The sequence below is a fragment of the Hydra vulgaris genome, chromosome 10, assembly GCF_038396675.1.
Source record: "Hydra vulgaris chromosome 10, alternate assembly HydraT2T_AEP".
In the NCBI taxonomy this organism is placed as follows: Eukaryota; Metazoa; Cnidaria; class Hydrozoa; order Anthoathecata; family Hydridae; genus Hydra; species Hydra vulgaris.
In genome coordinates, this window is record NC_088929.1 from 25117431 (window position 1) to 25144709 (window position 27279).

The 27279-nt window shown below is 28.4% G+C and overlaps 1 protein-coding gene across 1 annotated transcript in view; it reads right to left on the reverse strand.

The window, feature by feature from the left end:
• Window positions 1–27279, reverse strand: part of LOC101239216 (acyl-CoA dehydrogenase family member 11) — a 53253-nt gene that overhangs the window by 12327 nt on the left and 13647 nt on the right. The window contains exons 3-8 of the mRNA XM_065807593.1: window positions 13094–13193; window positions 12905–13019; window positions 6847–6983; window positions 320–388; window positions 180–254; window positions 8–99 (exon numbers count right to left, since the gene is read on the reverse strand). Of these exons, the coding sequence (XP_065663665.1) occupies window positions 8–99; window positions 180–254; window positions 320–388; window positions 6847–6983; window positions 12905–13019; window positions 13094–13193 (588 nt within the window). The remainder of the gene's footprint in view (window positions 1–7; window positions 100–179; window positions 255–319; window positions 389–6846; window positions 6984–12904; window positions 13020–13093; window positions 13194–27279) is intronic.

The following is a 27279-nucleotide window of genomic DNA, read 5'->3' on the forward strand; positions in this document are numbered from 1 at the left end:
TACAGACCGCCTCATTATAGAAACAGAACTAACAGAATTATGTAAGCGAGTAATAGTAAGCATTGGTGCAATACTTGCTATCCCACGACCATCTGAAAGCTGAAACATTTTTACAATAATTACTCAGAAACTTTTCAATTTAAGAATATGTTAATAAACCACTTTACATAATGTTGTACCTTGTATGCTTTTGATCCACTGAGAATCAATTCTGCAGTTGGCATTTGTCTAGTGCCTAGTTTTTTCTTAAGTTTCTAAAATGAACATATTATATTAGTTTTTCTATTTTTACGTAAATATTTTAACTTTAAAAACTTACTTCAATACTTATTCCATTTAGTTCACCAGCTGCAGTTTTTGTTTCCAAATAGAACAGCGTGAGGTTGGGCTGAAAAATTTATGTATTTAGAAAGTAAACATTTTTAAAATTTTTAAACATTTTTTAAATTTTAAAAAAATTTTCTCAATTTTTAAACATTTTCTAAATTTTTAAGCATTTTCAATTGGCAATTGAAATGCTGTTTAGATTTTTATGATTTCAATTTTTAAAGTCAGCTTATTTATAATCTAATTTACAATTAGAACATCTAGAAGTTAATTAGGAGTTAATTAGTTAAAAATTAATTAGAAGTTAATTAGTAAAATATAAACATTAGTTTAGTAAACAGTAGTGGTGATAGCTAAAGTGAATGTAGTGAAAGAAAGATTGAGAACTTGTGAAGATGAAAGTGCTGAAGTGGTAAAAGTAGTAAAACAGGTGAAATGAAGATGTAAGTTAAGGTATAAGTGAAATTGAAAGTAAAACTAAAGAAATGAAGATGGAAGTAAAGGTGGATATGAAAATGGAATTAAAACTGGAAAATTGAAAGTGGAAGTAAAGGTGGAAGTAAGATAGTAGTGGTAACTTTTTCTAAATTTATATGAATTTTTGTAACTAAAGTATTTAAAAAAAAATCAAATCAAGTAGAATACTAAATGTCTATAAATTTGTGGTCTTGAGTTTCATTTGTACAAAAAAATTTAAAAAAATTTTTAATCACTGATCAAAGATCTGAAAATGAAAAACTTAAAATGAAAAACATTAAAATTTCTATATCAAAAATAAATATTGAATAAAAATAAAATAAAAAGCCAAACCTTAAAATGTTTGAGGTCAGCAAGGAATTGCTGACATCATTCATATGTTTTATCGTAAGACCTTTGTATCAAATTTATTTTACAAACCTGATGCCAATCTCTAAAATATTAAAGTTGGCAAATTGTTGGCTAACTCTTTTTTCCTAATTCTGATATATATATATATACACATACATATATATATATATATATATATATATATATATATATATATATATATATATATATATATATATATATATATATATATATATATATATATATATATATATATATATATATATATGTTTTGTATATATATATACAAAAGTATCAGACCACCCCTCAGAAGACAGTTTATCAGAAAAACATAAATTTATGGTAACATGATTATTTTGTATTGCTAAATCTTGTACTTTACTGTATTTAAAATTCATGATGAAGAAATTTTGGTATTTTATAAGTGCTCCGCTTGCTCAGATCATGTTACCATAGCCAAATTTGATTGTTTCTAGCTCAAAATCTTTGCCCTGTCTCTGTCTACAAAGATGCCTCCAGATTGCCTAAAAATCTAGGTTATTAAAGTAAAAAAAAATACAAATTTGATTTTGTAATTTTCTACATGTGAATTTTTAGGTTATTAAAAGAATAATTTCAAGGTGATTTTTTTTTTTTATTATTTAGTTAAAACACAAGCTGCAATGATACATCCTTATTTAATTTGTCTAACCAAATAATTTTGACACAATTGTCAGATGTCTAACTTTGATATGCTTTAGTCCATTAAACACAAAGTTTAAAATGCTGTTCGGCTAGCAATGATTTTGGCCAAATTTACTCCAATGTAAATTACCTTTTAGGTATCTTCTAAAAGTTGGAGCAGAAACTTTAATTTGTTTGTGCTCCCACAGAGCTAACCAGTTCTTTGGAAGATTTAGTTCAAAAAGAAATCCTGTTGAAAAAACGATGGTTTCTAGGAGAAAGTAAATGTTTTCTTTTTGTTGTAGCCTATTTTCATAAGAACCTATTTTTATAATTTCTTTAATTCTGTTTGTAGCATTTTGCAATGCCTTTATTGAACATTTCATTATTTTTGAAATTTCCACTTGTGTATGTCCCTGCTCATGGATTATCTTTGTGCATGTCCCTGGTCATTTTTCAGTTTATCTTTTTTACTCAAAATAAAGTCTCAAAATAGAAGTTTACGTTTAAAACAATAAAATTATTATCCAAATTCTTATTTATACTTAGTGAGTATGTAGACAAATTCAAACAAATAAATGCAACATAAATGCAATGATTTACTAATACATAAACATTAAAATAAAACAAAACACCATTTAAAAAAAAAATTTACCAAATATATATTTAACTTTTTAAACACAAATATATTTAAATAAATATGTGCTCCATATATTTAAGCATAGCTGTGTATATATATATATATATATATATATATATATATATATATACACAGTTATGGCCATTGAAATCCGACCACCAGTATCATTTTACTTAAAACTAGTTTAATGTAGTAATAAACAATTGTATTATAGCAATAAAAGAATAACAGTAACAATTAATGATTATAATGTAACATATCGTACATATTCAATGTTTTTAATATTTAGTGGCACCACCATGTGCTTTTAAGACTGCATTAATGCGATCTGGCATTGAATCCACGAGAGCCTGACAATATTCTGGCATTATTTCAGTAATCCAAGCTTGACGAATTTTGTGCGCTAGATCGTCCAGTGATGTAGGATTAGTTATGGATACTGCTGACTTTAACTTGACCCAGCAATTTTTGATTGGGTTCAAGTCTGGGGATGATCCCGGCCAAGGACCCAGAACCTGAACGTTGTGATCCTCTAACCAAGATTTTACAAGACGAGATTGGTGACATGGTGCACCATCATGCTGGAATATTTTGCAACGACGAATTTCCATCAAATTTGGAACCTTTTCTTGAAGGATTTTTAGATATTGTTGGGAGTTAACAGTCTGTCCCTTCTGCATTAAATAAATACCACATCGACCAGATGAAGCTATTGCGCCCCACACCATAATTGAAGGACATTGCTTGACAGCTGGTATGGTATACCTTGCATTAAAACGCTGATTAGGTGGGCGACGAACTAATGACTTATGTGGAGCAAATTGCTTTATTTGTGTCTCGTCGCTAAACATTACCTGGCGCCATTTGGTTATTGACCAGTGTCTGTGAGCTCTACAAAATGCGATCCTATCACGGATGTTCTTTAAAGACAGTCGCGGTTTGAGGGCTGGACGACGAGAACGTAGACCTGCATCTTTCAATAAACGTCTTCTAATTGTTTGAGTGCTGACTGTAACGCCATTAGGTAGATCTGCCCTGATTTGTGTGCTGGATATTGTTGGATCTCTCACAGCAGCCCTGCGTATCATATTGTCTGTTTGTTTGCTAGTAATTCTAGCTTTACCAAAACGTTTTCTGGGCGCAGTGGATCCCGTGTCTTTGATTAATTGTATAATATCATGAACAGTAGATTTTGGCATTTGCAATTTTGCTGATATCTGACGCTCACTTGCACCATCCTCCCATAAAAGTTTAATATTAGCACGAAGACCTTCCTTCGTAGTCATAATTAAATTGTGACAGTTAAATGATAATCCATACCCTACAATGAGATATATAGCTTAATAAATTTTACAGTGCAATAAAATAAACGCTAATGTGATTGGCTAAAAGCTAATTAACTAATCATTGATGTCAGGGAAGAAAATAAATTGATTATTCGCATGCATAGACTGTTTTTCTTTATATTCAGCAGTGGTCGGATTTCAATGGCCATAACTGTATATATATATATATATATATATATATATATATATATAAATATATATATAAATATATATATAAATATATATATATATATATATAAATATATATATATATATACATATATATATATATATACATATATATATATATATATATATATGTATATATATATATATATATATATATACATATATATATATATATATACATATATATATATATATATATATATATATATATATATATACATATATATATATATATATATATATATATATATATATATATATATATATATATATATATATATATATACATATATATATATATATACATATATATATATATATATATATATATATATATATATATATATATATATATATTAGGACCCGTCAAATCAGCATTTTTAGCTTAGAATTGAATCCGAATTTAAGTTTTTTTATTTCTATAATCTTACAATATACAATTACACAATTAGAATCTTATTTGAATAAGCTTTTTTTGCTACTTTTAGCCCAAATTAACTGTTCCGTGTTTTGCTCAGAAAGGCTATTGCATTTATATTTTATAGGCATAATTTTTACAGGCATTTACATTTGCACAAATTTTTTTGTCTGTCCATACTGTTGATTATTCGAATTTAAATTTAAGTTTTTTTATCTCTATATTTTTACAATATACAATTAAACAATCAGAATGTTATTTGAATAAGTTCTTTTTGTTATTTTTAGCCCAAACTAACCATTCCACTTTTTACTCAGAAAGGCTATTGTGTTTATTCTCAATTACTCCTCCTCCCATAGAGTTAACTCTTTTTGATGAACAATTTGTTGCTTGTACAGTAAAAAAGATCAAGTGCAACTTTAGATAATAAAGGAAAAATATTATGTTTGTTCTTCTAGTAAAGAATAGGTCAATCTGAATGCCAAAATGTTTTCTCTTTAATGTCAGCAATAATTTCAAATTTCAAGTCCTGATGTAAAGTTTTTCTCTCTAGTAGAGTACAATTGTTAGAAACATATTTAAATACTTTATCTAAAATTCCATTTGTTTCAGATGAGAAATTTGTTCCCTGGAGTAGGAAACTGTGCTTTTTTTCAGATACCATTAAGTGAGAGAGCCTAAGAAGATACAAACCTGAATTTTCAACTGCTTAGTAAAATCATCAACAAATTTACTTATTCCTCTTTTATCCATTGAGCGAAGGCAATTTTTTAAGTTGTAATGCATGGATTAACTAAACTAATGCTCACACTTTTTTCTGCACATAGAATAGTAGGCTTCAGATACCGCATTTAAAATAGGAGTGACAATTGTTAATAACTGCATTTGTATTTTAGTTAGACAGGTTGATGGCACTTTTATACAGTTTTTTTTTTGTTTGCACTCAATTATAACAAATTTTATAGAACCATTTTTCTTATTTAATGGGATGGATTTTTTTAAAATCCATCCCATTAAATAAGAAATACTGTTAAAGCGCACTTTCACATCCATTGGAGGCTTTGACTCAGGTTTTCCTTGAGAAATCTTATTGAGAGCTGCCTGTCCAACCAATGATGAGTGAAAAAATTCAACTATATTATGAGCTTTGCTAATTAATGTCACAAGAATCGGTTGTGAATAGCTGATTTCACACAAAGTTGGAGTATATGAGACCAGCAACCTAGCCAATTAATTTCAAAAAGTTTAAGCTCTCAATACATACTAGGACTAGTGTCAGTTGTAGCTGACACTAGTCCTAGTAGTCCTTGTAATTTGACTAGTCAAGTCTAGTCAAATTTGGACAGCATGCTTCTCATAATTTCTTCAGTGGAAATAGCTTTGTGACAAGTATTTATTATTTCCGAATTTACAACTGATCTCAAAACTGATGCTAGGTTTGGAGATAAACTGCCATTTTAAACTTTGTTATAAGCTATTATAAAGATCTCCCAGATTTTGAGATAAAGTGGTCAGGTGTGGTGTATGATATTGCCTTTGAGTATCTTCTATCTTCAATTATAAATCTAAGAACTGCACAACCATACTTTCTTTTAATAACTGTATCTATTTGAGGTCTAATAAAATGTGTCTATATATATACATATTTGTATAAAATTATCAATGTATATATATATGTGTGTGTGTATATATATATATGTGTGTATATATATATGTGTGTGTATATATATATATATATGCATATGTATATATATATGTATATATATATATACATCTATATATAAAAATATATATATACATCTATATATAAAAATATATATATACATCTATATATATATATATATATATATATATATATATATATATATATATATATATATATATATATATATATATATATACACAACCCTCGGAATTAGGAAAAATGAGATCAGCAATAGTTTGCCGACCTCAATATTTTGATTTTTGGCATTAGGTTGGCAAAAAAAAATTTGATACAAAGGTCTTACCATAAGACATAGAAACAATGTCAGCATTTTAAAACACTTTAAAGTTGGCAGTTAGGTCGGCTTTGCCGAATGCCGAGCCTAATTCCGATGGCTGTATATAAAAATATATATATATATAAATAAATATATATATATATATATATATATATATATATATATATATATATATATATATATATATATGTATATATATACACACACACATATAAGAAACAAAAAAAGATAATATAAAATATCAGTGCTAAAAGATCAAATTAAAATTAAGCGGTGGAAATCTGTAGGTGAAACTCTTATTAATGTAGGTGAAACTTTAAATCTATTTCTGCTCTTCAGAACAACAATTGATTCACCACTGGAGTTTCAGAGAGCTTTATAAGAAAAGACTAGTATTATGTGTTATTTATACTTTATAATTTAATTTTTATACAACTTTACAGCTAAACTGACCTGATATATGCCATCCTCAACAATTTTAGCTAATGTAAGACTTATATTTGCATCAGTTGCAGATGTAAACCATTTAAAGCCATGTAACTTAAATGTTCCATCAGATTGGGGCACAGCAATAGTTTCAGTTGAATTTACTCACAAAAAAATAAAGCTCAGAAACTTAAAACACAAGTTTTAAACAACACAAATTTTATATTCAAATAATGAAACATTTATGAAAAAATTAAACACTATAAAAATTGTTTAAATTTTTTTTTTTTTTAAACTATTAGATAATATAAGAATATCCTGAATAGAAGATTTTTATACTTTTAACTTATTAACTGCAAAAATTATTTAAAAATAATTCAATTTTGGTTCAGTATAGAATAATAGGTCAAGGTATTAAAACTATTGGGTTGGCAACTAAGTAATTGCGGATTTTTTTTAGAAAATAAAAGACAAGTTTTTCGTGGAACGAAATAACTTTATTCTGTAATGTATTGCCCATTTTGAGCAATGCCATCTTTTCAAAATATCCCAACCAAGCTCCAATAATTTTTGCCAAGTGACCAAAGATGTGTGTGGCCTTGCATTGTCATGATGAAATACAACACCTTTTCGATTTGTCAATTTGGGCCGCTTTTCTTCAACTGCATTGTTCAATTTTGTTAATTGTTCAATGATTGGGTGGTAAAAAGAAAATCATTTTCCATTTTTCAACAGACCCTAAACAAAACTACACAACCAATCAAAAAACTTTATTACTGATTGACAGTTGAAGTACCAACTATCAAATAACAAAATGTGTTTGACATTTTGATTACGTCAGCAAACCTAAAAATTCAACTAAAGCCATCTATGAGTGAAATCCACAATTACTTAGTTGCCAACACAATAAAATTTGAAATACTTCACTATTTCCTTCAGAATTTATTTACCTTCAGTAACAGAACCTCTATATAAAACTTTACAAGTGTTTCAAGGTTGATTTTTTAAAATATAAAATACAAACTCTTGGGTTTTTACTGATTATAATTTAACAATTAAAGTTACTAAATTAAAATTAAATTAAAGTTACTAAATTAACTCTTCTTCTATTCTATGGTCTACTTTGATTGCTCATCTTGTTTGTATGTTATACTTCTACTATTTCTAATACCTTTATCACCTCTATCACCTCTATACCTCTGTGTCTTTTTTTATTTTCTGCCCCTTTTTATATACTTTTAGGGATTGTTTGACGCTTAGTTAAATGTTTATTAAACAGCTTTGTCAAGTGTTTTTGCTAGACTTTTCATGCTTCATTTAACAAATTAATCGCTTGATTAATTTATCTTTAGCTTATTGTGATATTTACAACATCATGCTTTGTATTTTGTTATCTTAATAATATTAATTACGAGAACAGAAAAGAATTCATCCTTGAAATCAGATGCATCATCAAAACTAAGAAAAAAATACTTGAACAAACAACACCATGCTAAATAAACAGCAGTGTTGGGAACGGCAGCAAAACCAGCAAAGTCTCAAATAAGCAGCGATATTCCAATAAACAACAAAACTGCAAATAACAGCAAAATCAACAAAATGAAAATGTATGTATATAAATGAAAATCTCGAGTAAGCAAAAAAATCAATAAAATCAGCAAAGTTTTGAACAAACAGCAAAATAGCAAAACAGCAAAATCAGTAAAAAATCTTGAATAATCAGCAAAGCAACAAAATAGTAAATAACAGCAAAGTCAGTAATATCAGCACAGTTTCGAATAAACAGTGAAACAGCAAAAACAGTAAAATAATCAGCAAAACAGTAAAATTGCGTTATCAATTTCACATAGAAAACTCACGGTGGTTTAAGGGGCCTTGAATCTTCATCCAGGAATTACACAAGTTCTAATTTCTGGCATTACCATAAACATTAATCTCTAACCTTTATGTTTGTTTTTACAGGGTGGGCATTTGCAATTACGAGTGAGGTGTTTATTTCTTTTTGAAGATATTGTTGTCGACTGGTCCTGATGAATTATTTCAGGTTGTTCTCTTTTTTCTTTGTTTTTAAGAAGTGGTTTAAGAATATTAAGAAGTATAGTTTAAATTTGGTTTGTTCGAAACTAAATACACAACTATCAAGAGCATGGCAACCCATAAAATCCATAAAATTGATCCAGATAATCCTCCAATAAATTCCTGAAAAAACAAACCTGCACATTATAATTATATCAAACTTCATATTAAACTTCATATAATACTATATTAAACCTTCTCCAACCTCTTTAACTGCTTCTCCAGCGGCTGTTAACACACTAGAGGAAATATCGCCAATTGATCATACTAGTTTTTCATCCAGGTCATACACCATTCAGCAAGTCCATTATTGGTCCTTTAGTTGATTTGATAATTTGACTTCCTCTGCTTGCCATCGCTTGTAGAGCACATATCACCTCCATTAATGTCATTAATAGTTTTTAGTGTCTGTAGTGTTTCATGTGATCCAGAAATCAATTGCAAGACTGTGTACAGTGAAAGTCTTTATTATGACCTCAAATACAGGGAATTGAGTTGTTTGGCAAGAGTAGCACATGGTTTGCCTGGGTCTCCACAACCTTAACAAATTTGTACACCAATATTTTGTACATACTATCTAATTTAGGGTCCCAAAGGTGCAAAGATTGATGTATTCATTCTGCTGATATGATTGGGAATGGTGCAATCATCCATCGGTGAAGAGATTTCAGTTTGTATGAAACGCATTTGTTCCCAAGCACTTATCATGCCCATCTTCTAAGTCATAAGGGCTATAATAATATGAGCTTCCAGAATGAAAATGTAACAAGGTCATTCCCTAATTTTTGTAAATAATTTGCAGCAGTAGATTTGTATTGTTGAAAAATATCATCTGGGAATGTGGGATCTTGCAGAAGCATACACTTGTCTAAGGTAAGCACATGATCTTTTTGTTCTAAGAGCCACATAGCTCCACCCACCTTTAAAATCCTTATTAAAATGAATTCACTAATCTGTTCGATTGGGTAAGTACTTAATTTCTTAATGACCTTGTGTCATGCTTGTTATCTCCCCATACAATTATAGATTCTGGCCATTCACTGGGAGCACAGTGACGTAGGGCGTGGTAGTATAAGCTCTTAGTGAAGTATTGTTCCAGAGCTACTCATCCAGTGGTTTGTCCATTATATGTTTTCATGTAGAAATATGGTCCGATACCACAGCTCACCATGTATTAAGGCTATCTACTTGTAATGCATTATAGGGCAATATTAAAGCGTTTGTGGATAAAAGACATCCCCTGCTAATACAAGTATTTGTTTGGGATGTTAGGTCCTTAGACTTTTGGTTGAAAAAATTTGATAGACACATAAGGGTGACATTTTCAGCACAATAATGAAATAGGGCTATTGTGGTTGTCTAAGATCTGTAAATGTTGACATCTTCTCAGAGTCATTTAGTGAATGCATGTTATGATTGCGTGAAGTGATTGCAGATAGTCAGTAAATTCAAAAAGGCTGTACTTTTGTGCAGTCATTGTTATTGCGGAAACCTTCTGGTCGAAATATCTTAACTAGTGTGAGGAGGGTGATGGACTGTAGGGTTACACCTCTCTGCTGACTTGGAGTTTCAAAAACATACATTATTTTGTGTTCTAAAGTAGCATCCATAATTTCATTGGGATTGAATTAATTGTTAATAGGTTGCCTGATCATTGGTACTTTGGATTTTTCTCCAAATGTGACCAGATGATTTCCAGTCTAATAGGACATTAAATTGGCCTAATATCTTAAATTTACTGGATGGATTAATATCTTAAATTTACTGGCTCATATCTTAAAATTACTGGATGGGTTAAGTCTTTAGCAATTAGCATTCCCTGCTCAAATATATTACATCCAATATTAATGGAGCATAGGGTTTTTCCAAGTACATGGAGTGGTGCTCAATTAGCTGTTTTCAGGGTACTAAAGTAAGGAGGTGGTTTAGCAACTTGATTCCTAATATTTTCCAAGATGGTTTCCTCCAAAATACTGCATCTAGCACCAGTGTTCATAAGAACAAGCATTCTAAATTTGTACACTTTACTCCAGATTTTAGAACAAGGATGCTCTTCAGAATCCAGTGTGTTGGTGTGTCGCTGGGGGACTCAGTTATTTAAATGCAGGCTATTTTTTGGTTTATTGTTTTATAATTGTTGATTCAGGGAAGAAGTATTATTAGATGAAGTTGGGTTTTGGGTATTATGGTTCCAGTGGTTAGGTTGTGGTGGTATATGTTGTGGTGGTATATGTTGATAATAGGTTTTTCTTGATAATGGGAAAATTATTTCAGAGAATCTTTGTGTCCTACTCTTAAGCATCGATGAGAAGTTACTTGTTAGTCACTAGTAGGAAGGTTATTTAGAGGAATTTTTTTTTGAACAACATGCATGACTTTTTAATTTAGTTTTCAATTCAACAACATGCTGATAGGGTGCTCACCATAGATAGTAGCCACAACTGCTTATTTAGGAGGATTTAGGAATGTATCAAGCATAGCTTCTAATCAAGAGATGAATCTGACAAAACTTTTAACTTAGCAAACGTTACTGCAACTTGATAATTGCTTTAATTTTAATCAACAAACAGGTTTTTCTTGTTTATATAGTTTATAGTATAACATTTTATAAAGTGTTAAATGAACAATATTTCATTTTTAATTTTTTGATAAAAAATTTTAGAGGTGGGTGCAGAAGTTTGGTTTGGTAAACTTGATGGAGGTTCCCAAGAGCTTTTTAAATTCCAAGGTTATTTTGGCTTAGATGCATCTAACCCCAAGAAAAGTTATATTTATTTTCGTAGCAGTGGAGCAAGTTTGACTATTGCATAGGTTGGGCTTCAAACCTTTGATAAACAAATTTAGCTTAGTTTCTCTATCTATACCAAGCTGTTGCCTCAGTTTATCTAGAGTGGTAATATAGGAGCTAAAGTCAGTATCTTGTGTTAAGCTAAATAATTCCATTTTTCGGTTCCATGCAATATTTGCATTGCCATAAAATTACCAGAATTGTTCTTGAAGCTGGTGAAAATCATTTCTAATGTGAGTGGAAAAGGTTTCCTAATACACTAAACCTTCTAAGTATAAGTATCTATCTGCAAATCTTGAACAGGTTTTGTTGTTAAAATGTGCTCTAAAATTTGTTCTAGGAACATATTATTTTTAGCTGTAGTGTTTGTTAGGGATTGGCTATTGTCTTTTTTAAATGGATTGGTATCTGACAATTCTGACGAATTGGCAGAATCAAAGAAAGAGTTGTTGAGAAAGGTATGAGAATTATTGGCTGAATAAGAATAATGAATTGATTCAGTAAATGGAGTCAATAGTCAATACAGTTAGTAATAATAGTTATGGTTCTGCTCGAGTAAAATCTGCCTGAGTAAAATAACAAAATAAACAAAAGTTAATCTTTGCTTATGCAGATGAATAGATTGGCCCAAGCAGAAATGGAATCTATTTGAATCTGGGCAGTGCCTTCAAAATGTTTTAGGGTTGATTTCGTAAGATATAAAATACAGTACTATTGTTACTGATTATAATTTAACAATTAAGATACAATACCTCATATATATTAACTCTTCTTTTATACTTCTGTCTACTTTAATTGCTTGTCTTGTCTGTATGTGCATTTCTACTACTTTTACAATCTTTATCACTTATATAACCTCTATGTCTCTAGGCCTTTTTTTCATTCTTTGCCCCTTTTTATATGTTTTTAAGGGTTATTTGACATGTCGTGGTTAGATAATTGTTAAACAGCATTGTCTATCATTTTTGTTAAACGCTTCACACTTCATTTAACAAAATACGTTGCTTGATTAATTTATCTTATTTTTTAATATTTACAACTTCATGCTTTGTAGGTTGTTACCTTGGTAACACAAGAATGTGCTTTAAAAAACCAAGGTTATATTCCAAAAGACAGCTAGAGAAATAAGGTCATGCTAAAACTAGCTAAATGGCATAAAAAGGCTAGACTAGAACAAATCAACTACTGAGTTAAAGAAACCCTAAAATATTTTCAAATTACCAACATCTGAACCTCCTTTTTTTTCAGTCATCCATTGCCCAGATGTCCAAAACAAATTTGGATTGTTTGATATTAATTTTTCATAGGCATCCTTAAAAGGTTGCTCTGGTCTTGCCTGAAACAAAAAAGACTTTTTCAACAACAGAAAATGAAATTTTAAAAGTTTAAAAAAAAGTGAAATTTTAATACCTTGAGAATACTTGCTGCTCCATCAGTCATTGCTATTGGACATGAGTACAATCCACTAGATGGACTGAAAAGGTACAACTTTGCTGCTTGATATAAACGCCTATAGAAATATTTATTTAAATAAAAGTCTCCAACTAAATAAAAGAAAAATTATTTATTAGATTTTATATAAAATTTATGTAATATTTGAAAGTTTATACTTAACTACCATAATGAAACATTTTTTTCAATTACTATTGCTATAATGTTTAAAAAAATTTTAAATTTCTACAAATATTAGAAAAAAAGGCTAAACTCTTTAATTTTTAATTCTTTTTAATTTTCCTAATTATTAAATTTCTGATTCAAAAAAAAGTACTTGGTCTTAAGAGACAAATATTTATGTAAGCTTATAAGTTTATTTGAATTGAGGGTTTGGGCTGGGACAGCAATATATATATATATATATATATATATATATATATATATATATATATATATATATATATATATATATATATATATATATATATATATATATATATATATATATATATATATATATAATATATATATAATATAATATATATATTATATTATATGTATATATATATAATATAATATATACATAATACAATATATATATATATATACATATATATATATATAATATAATATAATATATATATACGTATATATATATATATATAATATAATATAATATATATATATACGTATATATATATATATATACATATATATATTATATTATATATATATATATAATATTTATATACAATATATATATATAATATAATATATATATTATATTATATATATATATATAATATATATAATATATATAATATAATATATATATAATACAATATATATATATATATACATATATATATATATAATATAATATATATATGTATATATATATATATATATATATATATATATATATATATATATATATATAATATATATATATATATATATATATATATACAGGGTGGCCAGCTAAAAGTAAATTTTAAATTCCAGGATATTTCCAGGATTTTTCAAGGAAATTTTGGGTTATTCAAGGATATATTGATTTTTTCTCAACAATAAATTGGACCAGTAAATGCAAAATATATTGTCTTAGAACGATTAAATATAATTGTTTGTGTGTTAAATAAATATATGATTTATATTTAACACACAAACACTTATAAACGATATCATTGTGTGTGTGTTAAATATAAATAATATATTTACACATATATTACTCTAAAAATTTTTCAAACACACACACACGTTTATATATATATATATATATATATATATATATATATATATATATATATATATATATATATACATATATATATATATATATATATATATATATATATATATATATAAATATTTATATATATATTTATATATATATTTATTTATACATATATATATTTATAAATATTTATATATATATATATATATATATATTTATATATATATAACAACTTTTTTATTTTATTTCTTTTTTGGATTGCTCCAGTTTTTTTAATGAAAGATCAAGGTCTTTAATTGTTTGTTCTTTTTCTAAAATTGTGTTTCTAAAAGAATTTGCTTTTGCAAGGACAGTGAAGTCTCTCTTTACTTCTGCGTCAATGCTTAACTTGTCAGCATCAGATTTAAGAAGTTCAATGCACTTTCTTACACTTTCTTTCTGTTTTTTAATAACTAAAATATCTCCATCAAACAATTGACATTTCCTGCTTACTTCATCTTACTTTAACTGATCCTTGTTTTCTTTCAATACTGCATTGTAGCGATTGTATGCTAGCTTACAACTTTTTATGAGATCGCTGGGGAGCTCATACTGATGAATAGCAATATCATGAGAATTGATGTGATTATAAACTATTCTTTGAGAAATAAGAGATCTCTCTTGCAGATTTTCGACCAACAAATGTTTGTTGACACTGAATCCTCGTTCTATCCCAGATTGGTAATGAGATAACACAAAAATGATAGCACAGACTTTCCACAATGCTGAATACTTCAGAGTTTTGTGTAAATAGACAGCAAGAAATTTATCAACAGAATCAGTTAACTTGTTAAAAGACTCAAACTTTTCATTAAATTGAACACTTTCTGCACTAACAAATTCATCATATTATTGTTTTGCATCATCTACATCATCGGTTGAAAGCCATTTTAATGCACTTAATCTCTCAGCTAGAGCCTTGAATTTAACAGCGGATATTTCCTCGTTTTGAACCATTTCATTTGGAGACAAAGATGAAGCATTCCTCACTAAAGAATATTTCAAAGGACATTTTTCTTGTAATTTTTGCAATAACATTATGATAATCTGCTTACATTCCATTATAAACTCTAATTTCTGCTCTGGTTTACAACAAAGAGAACTTAGCATCTGTTTTAGTGCTGTTCCGAATTCAATTTTGTTTACATCTAGGTGGTTGCTTGATTTACCTACTTCAATCTTAATTAAACTATATGCAGTTCCAGCTTCATTTAAAATTTTTGGTTTGAGAATCATTTTCATCAAACTTCGCAACATGCTTTTTAAACTGTTAGATAAAAATGCAACCATAGGCCTGTCTGTTTGAAATAGAACTAGAAATCCTTTCAATTTTTTAGCAAGATCTTTGAAAAACTTTATTCGCAAAGGTACAAAATTGTGAAGATGATAATCTACCAGAACTTCATAGCTCTTATTTTTAGGACGTCTGCTTTTGCATAGTGATTTCCAATACTTTATAATTTTAACCATGTTTGGCCATACAATAATGCCTCTAGAAGCCACACCTTCATCTTCTACCCAACGAGTTGCACAGAAACTGAGAAACAATAAAATCCAAAAATATAAATAGTGAAATGCTCTTAACTTATATATAAATATAAAAGATAAGATAATTTATTATAATATTTTTTTCTGTTCAAATATGCATACTTATGGCAAAGCAAACAGATCAGTTTCGCAAACTCTAATATATTCATCTATTTTAGCTGGTGACTCTTTGAAAAGATTATACATTGCACGAAATATTTTTTCTAACTCCCACTTTTGGGAATTTATTGCTGTTTGTAGGGTACCATGAACAATGTGCAAACTGTAACTGCCCATATTAACTATATCAGAATATCGTTTTTCCTGTCTATGTTCATTTTTCATTTTTAGAACCTCCCAATTAACATTAGGACCATCCATTGATACTTAAATTAGTTTTCCAAGATCAAACATCTCTGTTGCTTCAATAAGTTTGTCAAATAAATGTGAATTAGGACGTCTGAGGAATTTAGAATCAACATATCTAGCTTTTACAACACCAGAATTTGAATCCCAGTATCTAACTCCCCATTCCATTTGTTCATTTTTAAAGATTACATTCATACTCTCATCATATGACAAAACAAAGATGCTTTGACTTCAGATATAAGTTGCTCTCGATAGTATGGTGCTAAACCAAAATTTATGAGGTAGCCACATTTTGTTTTGCTTAATGCAAACTTTGATGCTATTGTACTATCAGAGAACATAGATTTGAATATTTCATTTAAATTTAAGCATGATTCTAAAGAAAAATGTGACATTACAACATTTAAGGCCCATATTATTTCCGCCTTGGTAACCAGAGCTGGAGATTGAAGATCCTCTATAGTAGGTTTTGGCATTTTGTCATTTAAAACCTTGTTTGAATTGAGAAAATGTTCTTGTAAGTTAACAAAAGCTGCTTTATAGCCAGATATTTCTGTAGTAAAATCTAGGAATAAAATGTGTAAAAAAAAAATAAATTATTATCCGGTAAAGTGCACAGCTAATCAATTTGCTCCAAGCATTCAAAAATTCAAAAACATTTTTAAAAATAAAAAGTAAAAAATCAAATCAAATAACTAAAAAACTACCTGTAAAGAATATACAGCTGTGTCCTTGTGTCCTATGTGTCCTTGCATGCTCTTTATGCTTCTTACCAATTGCATGAGAATCCAAAGCAGATACTCCCATATTAGAAATATTAATATCTGTTTGACACCAATTACATCTTGCTTTCTTTGAATTTGAAGAACAAAATTTTACCCAAGAAGAATACTTTTTATTGTATACCCATTCTGTGTGGAAACGACAGTTCTTTGACTTGGGAATTATGTTAGTTATATTTTATATTAATTTTTATATATATATATATTATTTGTATATTTTACTTTCTAAATAATTAGTAGAATTATTAATACATATAGTAAAATTAATTAAAATATTTTGATCATTCCAGAAAATACACAATCAAACTAAAAATTTTGTAAAAGATGAAAACAAGAAAACGGAATATATAATATTTCATTTTCTAGTTTTCATAATAAACGGAAAATATAACTCTATAAAAAAAGTTCCAGGATTTCCAGCATTTTTTGTAAAAAGGGGTGTTTTTCCAGGACTTTTCCAGGACCTATAAAATTCCATGACTTTTCCAGGATTTCAAGGACCGCTGACCACCCTGATATATGTGTATATTTATATATATATATATATATATATATATATATATATATATATATGTGTGTATATATATATTTGCTTAAGTTGCTACAATATATATATATACATATATATATATATATATATATATATATATATATATATATATATATATATATATATATATATATGTGTGTATATATATATTTGCTTAAGTTGCTACAATATATATATATATACATATATATATATATATATATATATATATATATATATATATATATATATATATGTATATATATATATGTATATATATATATGTATATATATATATGTATATATATATTGGTAAAGTTTTAACTTTACCAATGGTAAAATTAAACTGGTCAGTTTTAGGTTTTTTAAAAAAAAAAAATTGTTTTAAAGAACAAAAAACTTGAATTTAAAAAAAAAAAAAAATTTTTTTAATTATTTGATAGACTGCACCAACCAAACCCTCAGTCAATGTAGCGGCACTCCTTTGTAGCAGCAGGCTATAAGATAGTTGATGTAGCAACACTCCGCACATGTTATACAGTAAAAAAATAAAAATTAAACATTCAGAATGTTTTTATTTCTAAAAAAATAAAAAACATAGTCTTTGAATTTATGTTTTTGTATTTTTTTTAAAAACATTAAATTCAATTAGTTTCCTCAATTAAATTAATGCATTTTGTTGTAATCTAACCTTAATTATGTCAGTTTAAGACAAGCTAACAGCTGTTTTTTACCACAAACGGTTTAATACCTTTATGATATATATATATATATATATATATATATATATATATATATATATATATATATATATATATATATATATATATATATATATATATATATATATTAGGGCTGTTCATGTGAACACAGGAAAAAAAAATTTTTCTCGGATTTGAATGCATAGTTGTTTATTTTGTGCCATTTGACATAGTAATTGACTGTGGAAAAAATCTTTCCAATCAGATAATGTTTAGGGGGTGCTCAATGACCATAAAGTTTTACGAAAAACGTCAAAAACGTGTAAAAAGTTCCAAAGTTCCAAAAATTTCTAGAACCTGGTTAGTTAGATTTTTTCCACTGAAATATTGTCTGATTGCGTGCTATATAGATTAATTAAAGTGCAGCAGATTAACTGTCATCAGGGCACCAGACTAAAAAATGTCTGCTAGTGTTTAAAACAACTGTGTTTATATCATTTTGTTAAAATTTGTATTCATAATTTTAATACTATTATTTAACTCAATTTAGAATTTGTTCAAACAGAATAAAAAGGTTTACAAGTATAAATATTATTTTTATTTGGAATTTCAGTTTGACAACAAATGTATTAATATTTTGATAGTACCTAACCTTAGTAACCTATTACAGAAAACTAGCATGGTAGTCTGGTAGTGTATTGTTTGTTATTAAGTGCAGATAATAATAATTTCTAATTTGAAAATATTTATTTAATTTCTTTAGTAATAATTATTATAATATATTGCTGCAGCTGCATAAACCAACAACTGAATGATAAGTTTGTATAATATGGTATTGAGTTTTGATTTTCTCATAATATTTCAGTTATCATTGAAATGGCAGCATCATCTCGTGTTGCTATCTCTACACGACTTCAAACCAAAATCTTTTTAATTGGACAACCAGAGCCAAATCTTCCAGATAAAGTTCTTCCCTTAACATCTGATGTTTTAAAAACATTTTTTTATCATCTTAATTCAACCAAAAAGTCAGTGCCTGAAAGTCTTAAAACAACTGTTGATGAACTGATTATTATTTGGAATAAAGCCCGTATTCCGACAGCATTTCATCCGAATGTAGTCTTAAAGTTGAAAACTTTAGTCCAGGAATTTAAATTAATAAAAAAAAATAAATCCAGATTGTCAGATTCTCAGAAATCGAGAGAGAAATCATTTACAGACACCATTGGCCTACTTTTTGACATTGCCCACAAGGATGCTGAAACCATGATCAGAATTGAAGAAGATAAAGAATTTTTATTGGATCAGAGATGTCAGAGAAAAATGGTGATGTTTGGAGAGGACAAAGAACTTTCAAAATTAGAAGAAAGAAATGAAGCAAGGAAACAAGCAGAGAGAGAACGAAAGCTAAAAGAAGAGCAAAGACAATCTGGTGCGAGTGCAATAGTTCCTGTTATTGAACCTTTACATGACGAAAGTTATAGTGATGACAACGATAACGATGCTGTTGATAACGACAAAATGGTTGATAGAGATTTTGAGATAGAAATCCCTGTTTATTACAGACAACAAGTCAGTAAAGCAAGTTCTTCAGGGTCAGCTAAATCAAGTTTAGCAAGTACTCCAAAACGACAATGTATCTTAGATACAATTCTTGACTCGCCTGATGTTTCATCAACATTAGACAGAATTAATCTATCTGACACAAAATTTACTATACTAGCAGCAGCAATTGCAAGGGCTGGTGGACAGAACCTCGATGATGGATCATTGTCACGTTCTACAGTCCGTAGAAAACGAACCTATCATCGATCAAATATTGAAGCCACTGTTCGAACTGAATTCTGCGATTTGGACAAACCACCATTAATCGTCCACTGGGATGGCAAACTGATGATAGATCGTACAAATTCTGCAGCCCCTAAAGCAAATGTTGACCGGCTATCTGTAGGTGTGACAGGTCACAATGTTGACAAAATACTTGGAATAGCAAAACTATCAGCTGGAACTGGAGAAGCCCAAGCAAAAGCAGTTATTCATCTGCTTAATTTCTGGGACATAATTGGTGATGTTATTGGAATGAGTTTTGATACTACAGCCTCTAACACTGGCTCCAAAAATGGTGCATGTGTAGTTCTAGAGAAACATATAGGTAGAAATTTGTTATATTTCGCTTGCAGACACCATGTTCATGAGATCATAGTAGCAGGAGTGTTTGGATCACTATTTGGACCATCATCTGGTCCCAACATACCTCTTTTCCAGAGATTTCAGCAATATTGGCCCAAAGTTAATCAAGGAAATTTTAAACCTCTGGGTGACATTCGAATGAAAATACCCCTGGTGCAAGAACTACAAAATGAAGTGATTGCATTCCTCAAAGAAAACCTGCATGTTTAAATGCCAAGGGATGACTACAAAGAAATCATGGATCTCTGTCTGTTAATACTTGGAAAACTGCCTGATCAAGAAGAGAAAAATTATCATTTCAAGATCCCTGGTGCTTATCACATGGCTCGCTGGATGGCCAAGGTTATTTATTGTTTTAAGATTTATTTATTTCGTGAAGAGTTCAAGTTGACCACAAAAGAGGAAAAAAATCTCTGTGAATTTTGCTTATTTGCTAGTCTGGTTTATGTAAAATCTTGGATATCATGCACAAATGCCAGCGATGCTCCAGTTAATGACTTGTTTCTGTTTCAGCAACTTAAGCAGTTTGCAGTTGTGAATAAAACGATTTCCGAAGCAGCAGTCAAGAACTTTCAAAACCATTTGTGGTACCTTTCACCAGAATTGGTCCCACTAGCTTTGTTTTCAAACAAACTTCAAACAGAAAAGAAGCGAAAAATGATTTCCAACATGAAATTTCACGGTGAGAACTGGTCTGAAAGGTTGATCAAATTAAAGAACATTGAAAGTCTTGAGAAGAAATCTCTGGACATGCTGGTGACATCAGTTTCAGCAAGTGCGTTGCGGTCAATGAAGGTTGATATTGATTTTCTGTTCAACAACGATCCAGCTACCTGGAATGATTCCCCAGAATACCAAGAAGGAAAAAATTTAGTATATTCATTGAAAGTAGTAAATGATGCTGCCGAACGATCTGTGGCTTTAATGTCGATGTTTAATGAATCGATTACAAGGAATGAATCTGAAATGCAGAGGTTAATTCAGGTGGTTGAGGATCACAGAAAGCGAGTGCCAGATGCCAGAAAGTGTACTCTGAAGAGTTATAGTCCTCGCTAGCATTAACATTGCACGAACTATAACATTACGATAATTAAATGTTAATTGCTCATATGTTTTTTTGTTTATAATTCGTATTTTAATCAATGACAAAGAGTCAAAAATCCTAGTGTTTTATTTTGGAAAAATTCTGATATAACAAAAACCGCAGAACTTTAGTCGTATTGCAGTATTTTATTTCATTAATTTCTCTGCTAATAAACCAGTCTAAAGTGGATGTGGATTGTAATTTGTATTCAGAATTTAATATTTAGAAATAATTAAAACTGATCAAATCTGAAAAATCTAATTAACCGGGTTTTAGAAATTTGTGGAACTTTGTTACTTTTTCCATGTTTTTCACATTTTTCGTAAAACTTTATGGTCATTGAGCACCCCATAAACATTATCTGATTGGAAAGATTTTTTGCACAGTTAATTACTATGTCAAATGGCACAAAATAAACAACTATGCAATCAAATCTGAAAAAAAAATTTTTTTTGGACAGCCCTAATATATATATATATATATATATATATATATATTTATATATATATATCAGTCTTCTCCATTTGAAATTCATTGCCAGCACATGAAAAAACGCTGGCTAGATGGTCTTTATTAGCGATTTTGAAAATTATTTGATTTTTGTACTTTTTTCTTTACAAGTGTAAGCAAAAAAAAAAAAAAAAAGCGTTTTATCAGTTTTCATTTTAAATTGCTTTCATTGAGTAACTCCGAACTTTTGCACTGGGCAAATAATTTTACCAATTTTATTTACAAACCTTTTTTATTGTTTATTATATGGGCAAGCATCTCAAACAAATTCAGATATGCTTTATTTTTTTCTCTTTTCTTAAAAGATACAATAAAATTTTTTTTCTTTTATAAAAACACAACTAAACAGCAAAAAATATTAATCTATCTTAAGAAGCTTTGTTTTGTTAAGCAAAATAATATCTTTTTTTTTATTTAGATTTCATCATCCGAGTCTGCATTCAAATATGAATAGCAATTTGGAGTCTTCTTCAGACTCTGAATCGCTAATATCAACATCAGTTAAAGGAGAAAGTGATTGGTCTCTTGAACTTGAAATTTTACTAATCTTTAATTTTCGACGAGTTTCTAGATATATATTTAGTGGTTGTTTTTTGATTGTCTCTCTCTCAATCTCTGTTCATAACTTATCATTACAGCTAATACACCTGAACATTGTCATTGTGTCATGTTTGAGTTTTGATCTTTTATCAGATAAAATTAAACTCAATAAACTAAATATGCACTCGACTGCTGAATTTGAACTGAACATTAAAAACACTACCTCAGCAATAAGAGAAAGATTAAAGAACTCAAAAAAAGAATCTCAAAGTATACATCCAAACTTTGGAAGCCGAGTTTTCTTTGTTCTCGGTGATGTTGTTGGCAAAATGGTATTTAACAAAAAATCAAAATTGTTTCCACTTATTTACAATATTTGACTTATCAAAACCAGTATAAATAAAGGTAAACAATCTTGTCATTGCCGTATTGGCTTTCATTAATTAACCAGCTTCTTGGGTCCATCCAAACCATGTTTGCGAATATAGGATCATTAAAACTTTTAAATCGGGTTTTTAATGTTTCCAACATTATAGAAGTAACTCACTTTTTTTCATTGGAGGCTTCCTTGTTTGATGACATACTTAAAAAAGTAAAATTTTCTTGAATAATTGCAATTTTATCACGGTTAGCGGGTTAACGTTTATTTGGTTCAGATGCATCAAGTTGAAAGCGAGCTAAATAACTGTCTAACAATTCTTCTGGTTTTCCCACATGTTCTAAAATAAGATATATATATATAGATATATATCTTTACTTTCTGTAATGCAAAGAACTTATACGCGCCGGTATAAGTATACCGGTGTCAAAATTAATCTGGATACATCAATGTATAGTAGGGTTGTTTGTTTGTATTAATCAAATCATAAATGTTTTCATAATTAAACCATCTTCATTTAAAAAATATTTATTCCTTAGTTGTTACAATGTCGACAACTCTTCCCAGCTAAAGTTTGTATTAAGATATTGTATGCCAGCATGTAAATAAATAGCAAGTTTAAATGTTTAAACCCATATATATATATATATATATATATATATATTCAACCGACCAAAGACTATGATTTCCAAGAATTACAACACAATCAGCAAGTGCTTCGTGACTCAAAGAGAGTCTTTTATCTGATAAAATATTTGTGACAGTGCTAAATGCTCTTTCAACTTGTGAATTCGATCCAGATATACTCATAATTAATGAATCAAGGCAACATACATTTTTAAATTGAATATAATATTTTTGAAAAATAATTTTCCACAAACTGCGAACCGGGTGACAGTCAAATTCAGTTTTAATTAGCCACTTTACTTTTTTCCATTCTCTTAATGCGGCATCTCTTTGAAAATCAACGCTTTTTAATGGCGTTTTAAAATAATTGCTGAGAAGGTTGATTTCCGCCACTCCTAATTCTGGGTCTTCATATATCCAATGTATTGGATCAATAAATTTCATACTTCTAAAAAGTATAAATTCTTATGAGTAGTCTTGGAATCTACTTGACAATAACAAAGACAGTTTTGTAAAAATCGTTTTTTTAATTTGACAAACTTCCATAATTGATTCATCATAAGCAAAACTATTCATTTCTAATACTACGTTGACATACATACGATTTTTAACGTGCCTTCGTTTATCGCCAGCCTTAGCAAATGAACCTTCTACATCATTTTTATCAGAGATCATGTAACGATTTATAAAACTCTCAATAAATTCATCATCTTTTCCTATCACTTGAAGTTTGTCTTCTATCTCCAATAGAGTTCGATTTATAACCGTTGGAATTTCAAAAAACCAATAACTCATTAGTTTCAAATATTTTTGCGACTGGAACTATAACATCTAAGCTGTCTAGGTACAAACCAACTTGGCAAAGGAAAGAATGGCACTTAAATGATTTTAACAACCCCTTTACTTTAACAGTTACTTAGCACTTAAATGATTTTAATAACCCCTTTACTTTAACAGTTTGAATATTTGTCTGCTCGCTTGCATAATTTTGGTAAGCCATAATAAAAGCTGGCCATGTTTCTAACAGACTACAAACTCCTTTCCTCCTATGTCCAACAAACCTTGTTCCTGTAATTTTTGGTAAATTGTAGTGTGTTATATCAAGGCATTTTGAGGCTGCTTCAACTTCCGCTTTTAATATACCAGAGTTCCTTAATAGATAGTAGTTAGCGATATAAAAGTCGCCAATTTTTGTAAAATCAGGGATTTCTTTAAATGCTTCTTTTACTGCTGATTCAACCCTATGATTAATTATTTTGGTGTACATAATGGTGTACTGACACAATTGCAACTCTGCTGCAATTGTGTCAGTACACCGTTATGTACACCAAAATTTATACTTGCACCATCTGCAGTTGCACATATTACTTTGTTAGTATAATGTTCAGATCTTATTTTAAATAATCATGCATCTGATTCAAATATGCTATTTATACCATTAGTTACTGAGTTTGAGTCACTGCCACCAAAGAGTGACATGTCCAGCAACTCTGTGACCATATAGATCGGTATACTATTTCTTTCCGTTCAAACTAAAACCAGTTCTTTTTCTTTGCCCATTTTTCTTGCTTGACTACCGTCACTAAGAATAGAAAAAAATTTGCACAGTTTAAGGTTTTCAACACATTTTTCACGTACGGAGTCAGCACAATATTTTATCATTTCTCTTCCAGTATGACTATTCTTATTTCATTTAATTAAGCTTGCGCCAGTTAATTTTGCACACTTCACCTTAAAAAAAAAAGTTAAACGCATCCATTAAAAAAATAGAATTTGTAAGCATATACAGGTAGAAAAATAAAACAAATAGGGTAGATTAGGGTAACATGAGCACCTTGGTTATTATGAGCATACCCAAAAACTTCTAAGATGTAAGCAGTAAAGCTAAAGTTGCTTTATAAGTTTTGAATCAACTTTATATGGAACTGTGACAACAATATGGTTATAACAAGAATCAGTATAATTTGCATAAAATTATATGTAGTAAATAGCAGCTCTCATCTAATTAAAACACTATTCAATTTTTTTTTTAAATATTATCATAACGCATTACGCAAAATATCATCATTTGTTATTAAACATTTAGTTTTATATTAAACATTTAGTTTTGACTTTATTTAAAAAAAAAAAAAACATTTTTGTGTAATATGAACGTGCTCAAATTACCCAGTGTAATTTGAGCACGTTCAATTAAAATTAACTAGTTTAAAGTCCTAAAATTGCAGTGGTTTTTACAAAATATTTTGAAGTTAAATTCAAAAAATTTGTAATTCTATCGTTTTCAAGGTTTGAGTTAATAAAATTGAAAAATTAACAGACTATCTTATTGTTTTTTTTGTTATTGTTGTTACATAAAACAAAGTAGTTTTGCTTCAATAAAAAATGGCTAAGAATTTGATTTTTTAATGATTTATATAATAAATTTTGTTAATAACGATTCATTGTATTCCACAAATTAGTTCAAATTGTTATGTTGTTATTTTTTATACTTAATAGATATTATTTTTTAAACTTAATCTAATGTGCTCATATTACCAAGTGGTCTGGGTAAAATGAGCACTTAGGCTACTTTTTTAAAACCTCTGTGTTTTTAAGAAAAATATTTTGGGTGTCCAAATATCTAAGTAGATCATAAATAGTGACCCCTAAAAATTGTTTATTTAAAAAATTTTGGATTAAGCATAATTAACTTAGAAAAAATTCCAATTTTGGCTTAAGGTTCTCATAAAACCCTATTCTACCCTAACAGTTAAATAAAATGTTATAATGGCAAAAATGGTATTTCACTCATATGTCAGAAAAGTTTTAAATCTTACCAGAACAGAAAAATGTGAATGAGGCATTATATATAGAATATATATATATATAGAAAGTAACCTTATATTAAGCATGGAAAAAATTAACATTTCTAATTACTTCAATATATAACAGCTGGAACAATTTGTAATCAAATAGTTTTTTACTTTTAGTAAGTTTCTAAAAGTAAAAAACTATTTGTTAAGTTACGTTAGTAAGTTACTTGAACATATAAATTTCGAATTTCGAATCTATTCATTTCTATATATTGTAAAAATTGCCAAGTTTGGTAACCTAACTTTTAAACATTTTTATTTCTGGCATAAAGAAGTATTTTTTAATATCCACACCCTGAAATATAAAAATAGTTGTAGTGTTTATTTAATTTGTAAGAATTAAATAATTAGAAAAAATAAATAAAAAATAGCATTTAACATTTTATATAGAACCAGTACATCTAGTTTGATAGAAAATTCAATTCCATCTTATAAGTTTGGTCTAAGAAGCGGCAAATATTCGTTAAAATAGCCTAAATAGCCTGACTTCTTCTGCCCTTAGAAAGGTTACATTATGCAGTTGTTATTGTTGAAAAAAAATTTTTTTTTTAAAAGATTTTGCTGCATTTTATTATTTAAAACGTTATTTACAAATTTTTAATAAAATAAAACAATTTAAAATAAATTAAAAACATTTTTGTTATGTCATTTTTGTCAATTAGTAACATGTTACTAATCAATTAGTAACGTGTTCCTTTTGTCAATTAGTAACGTGTTACTTTTGTCCCAAAAAGATTTCAAAAACTTATTGTTCAAAATAATTTTCGAGAAAAATAAATAACATTGAATACGAAGT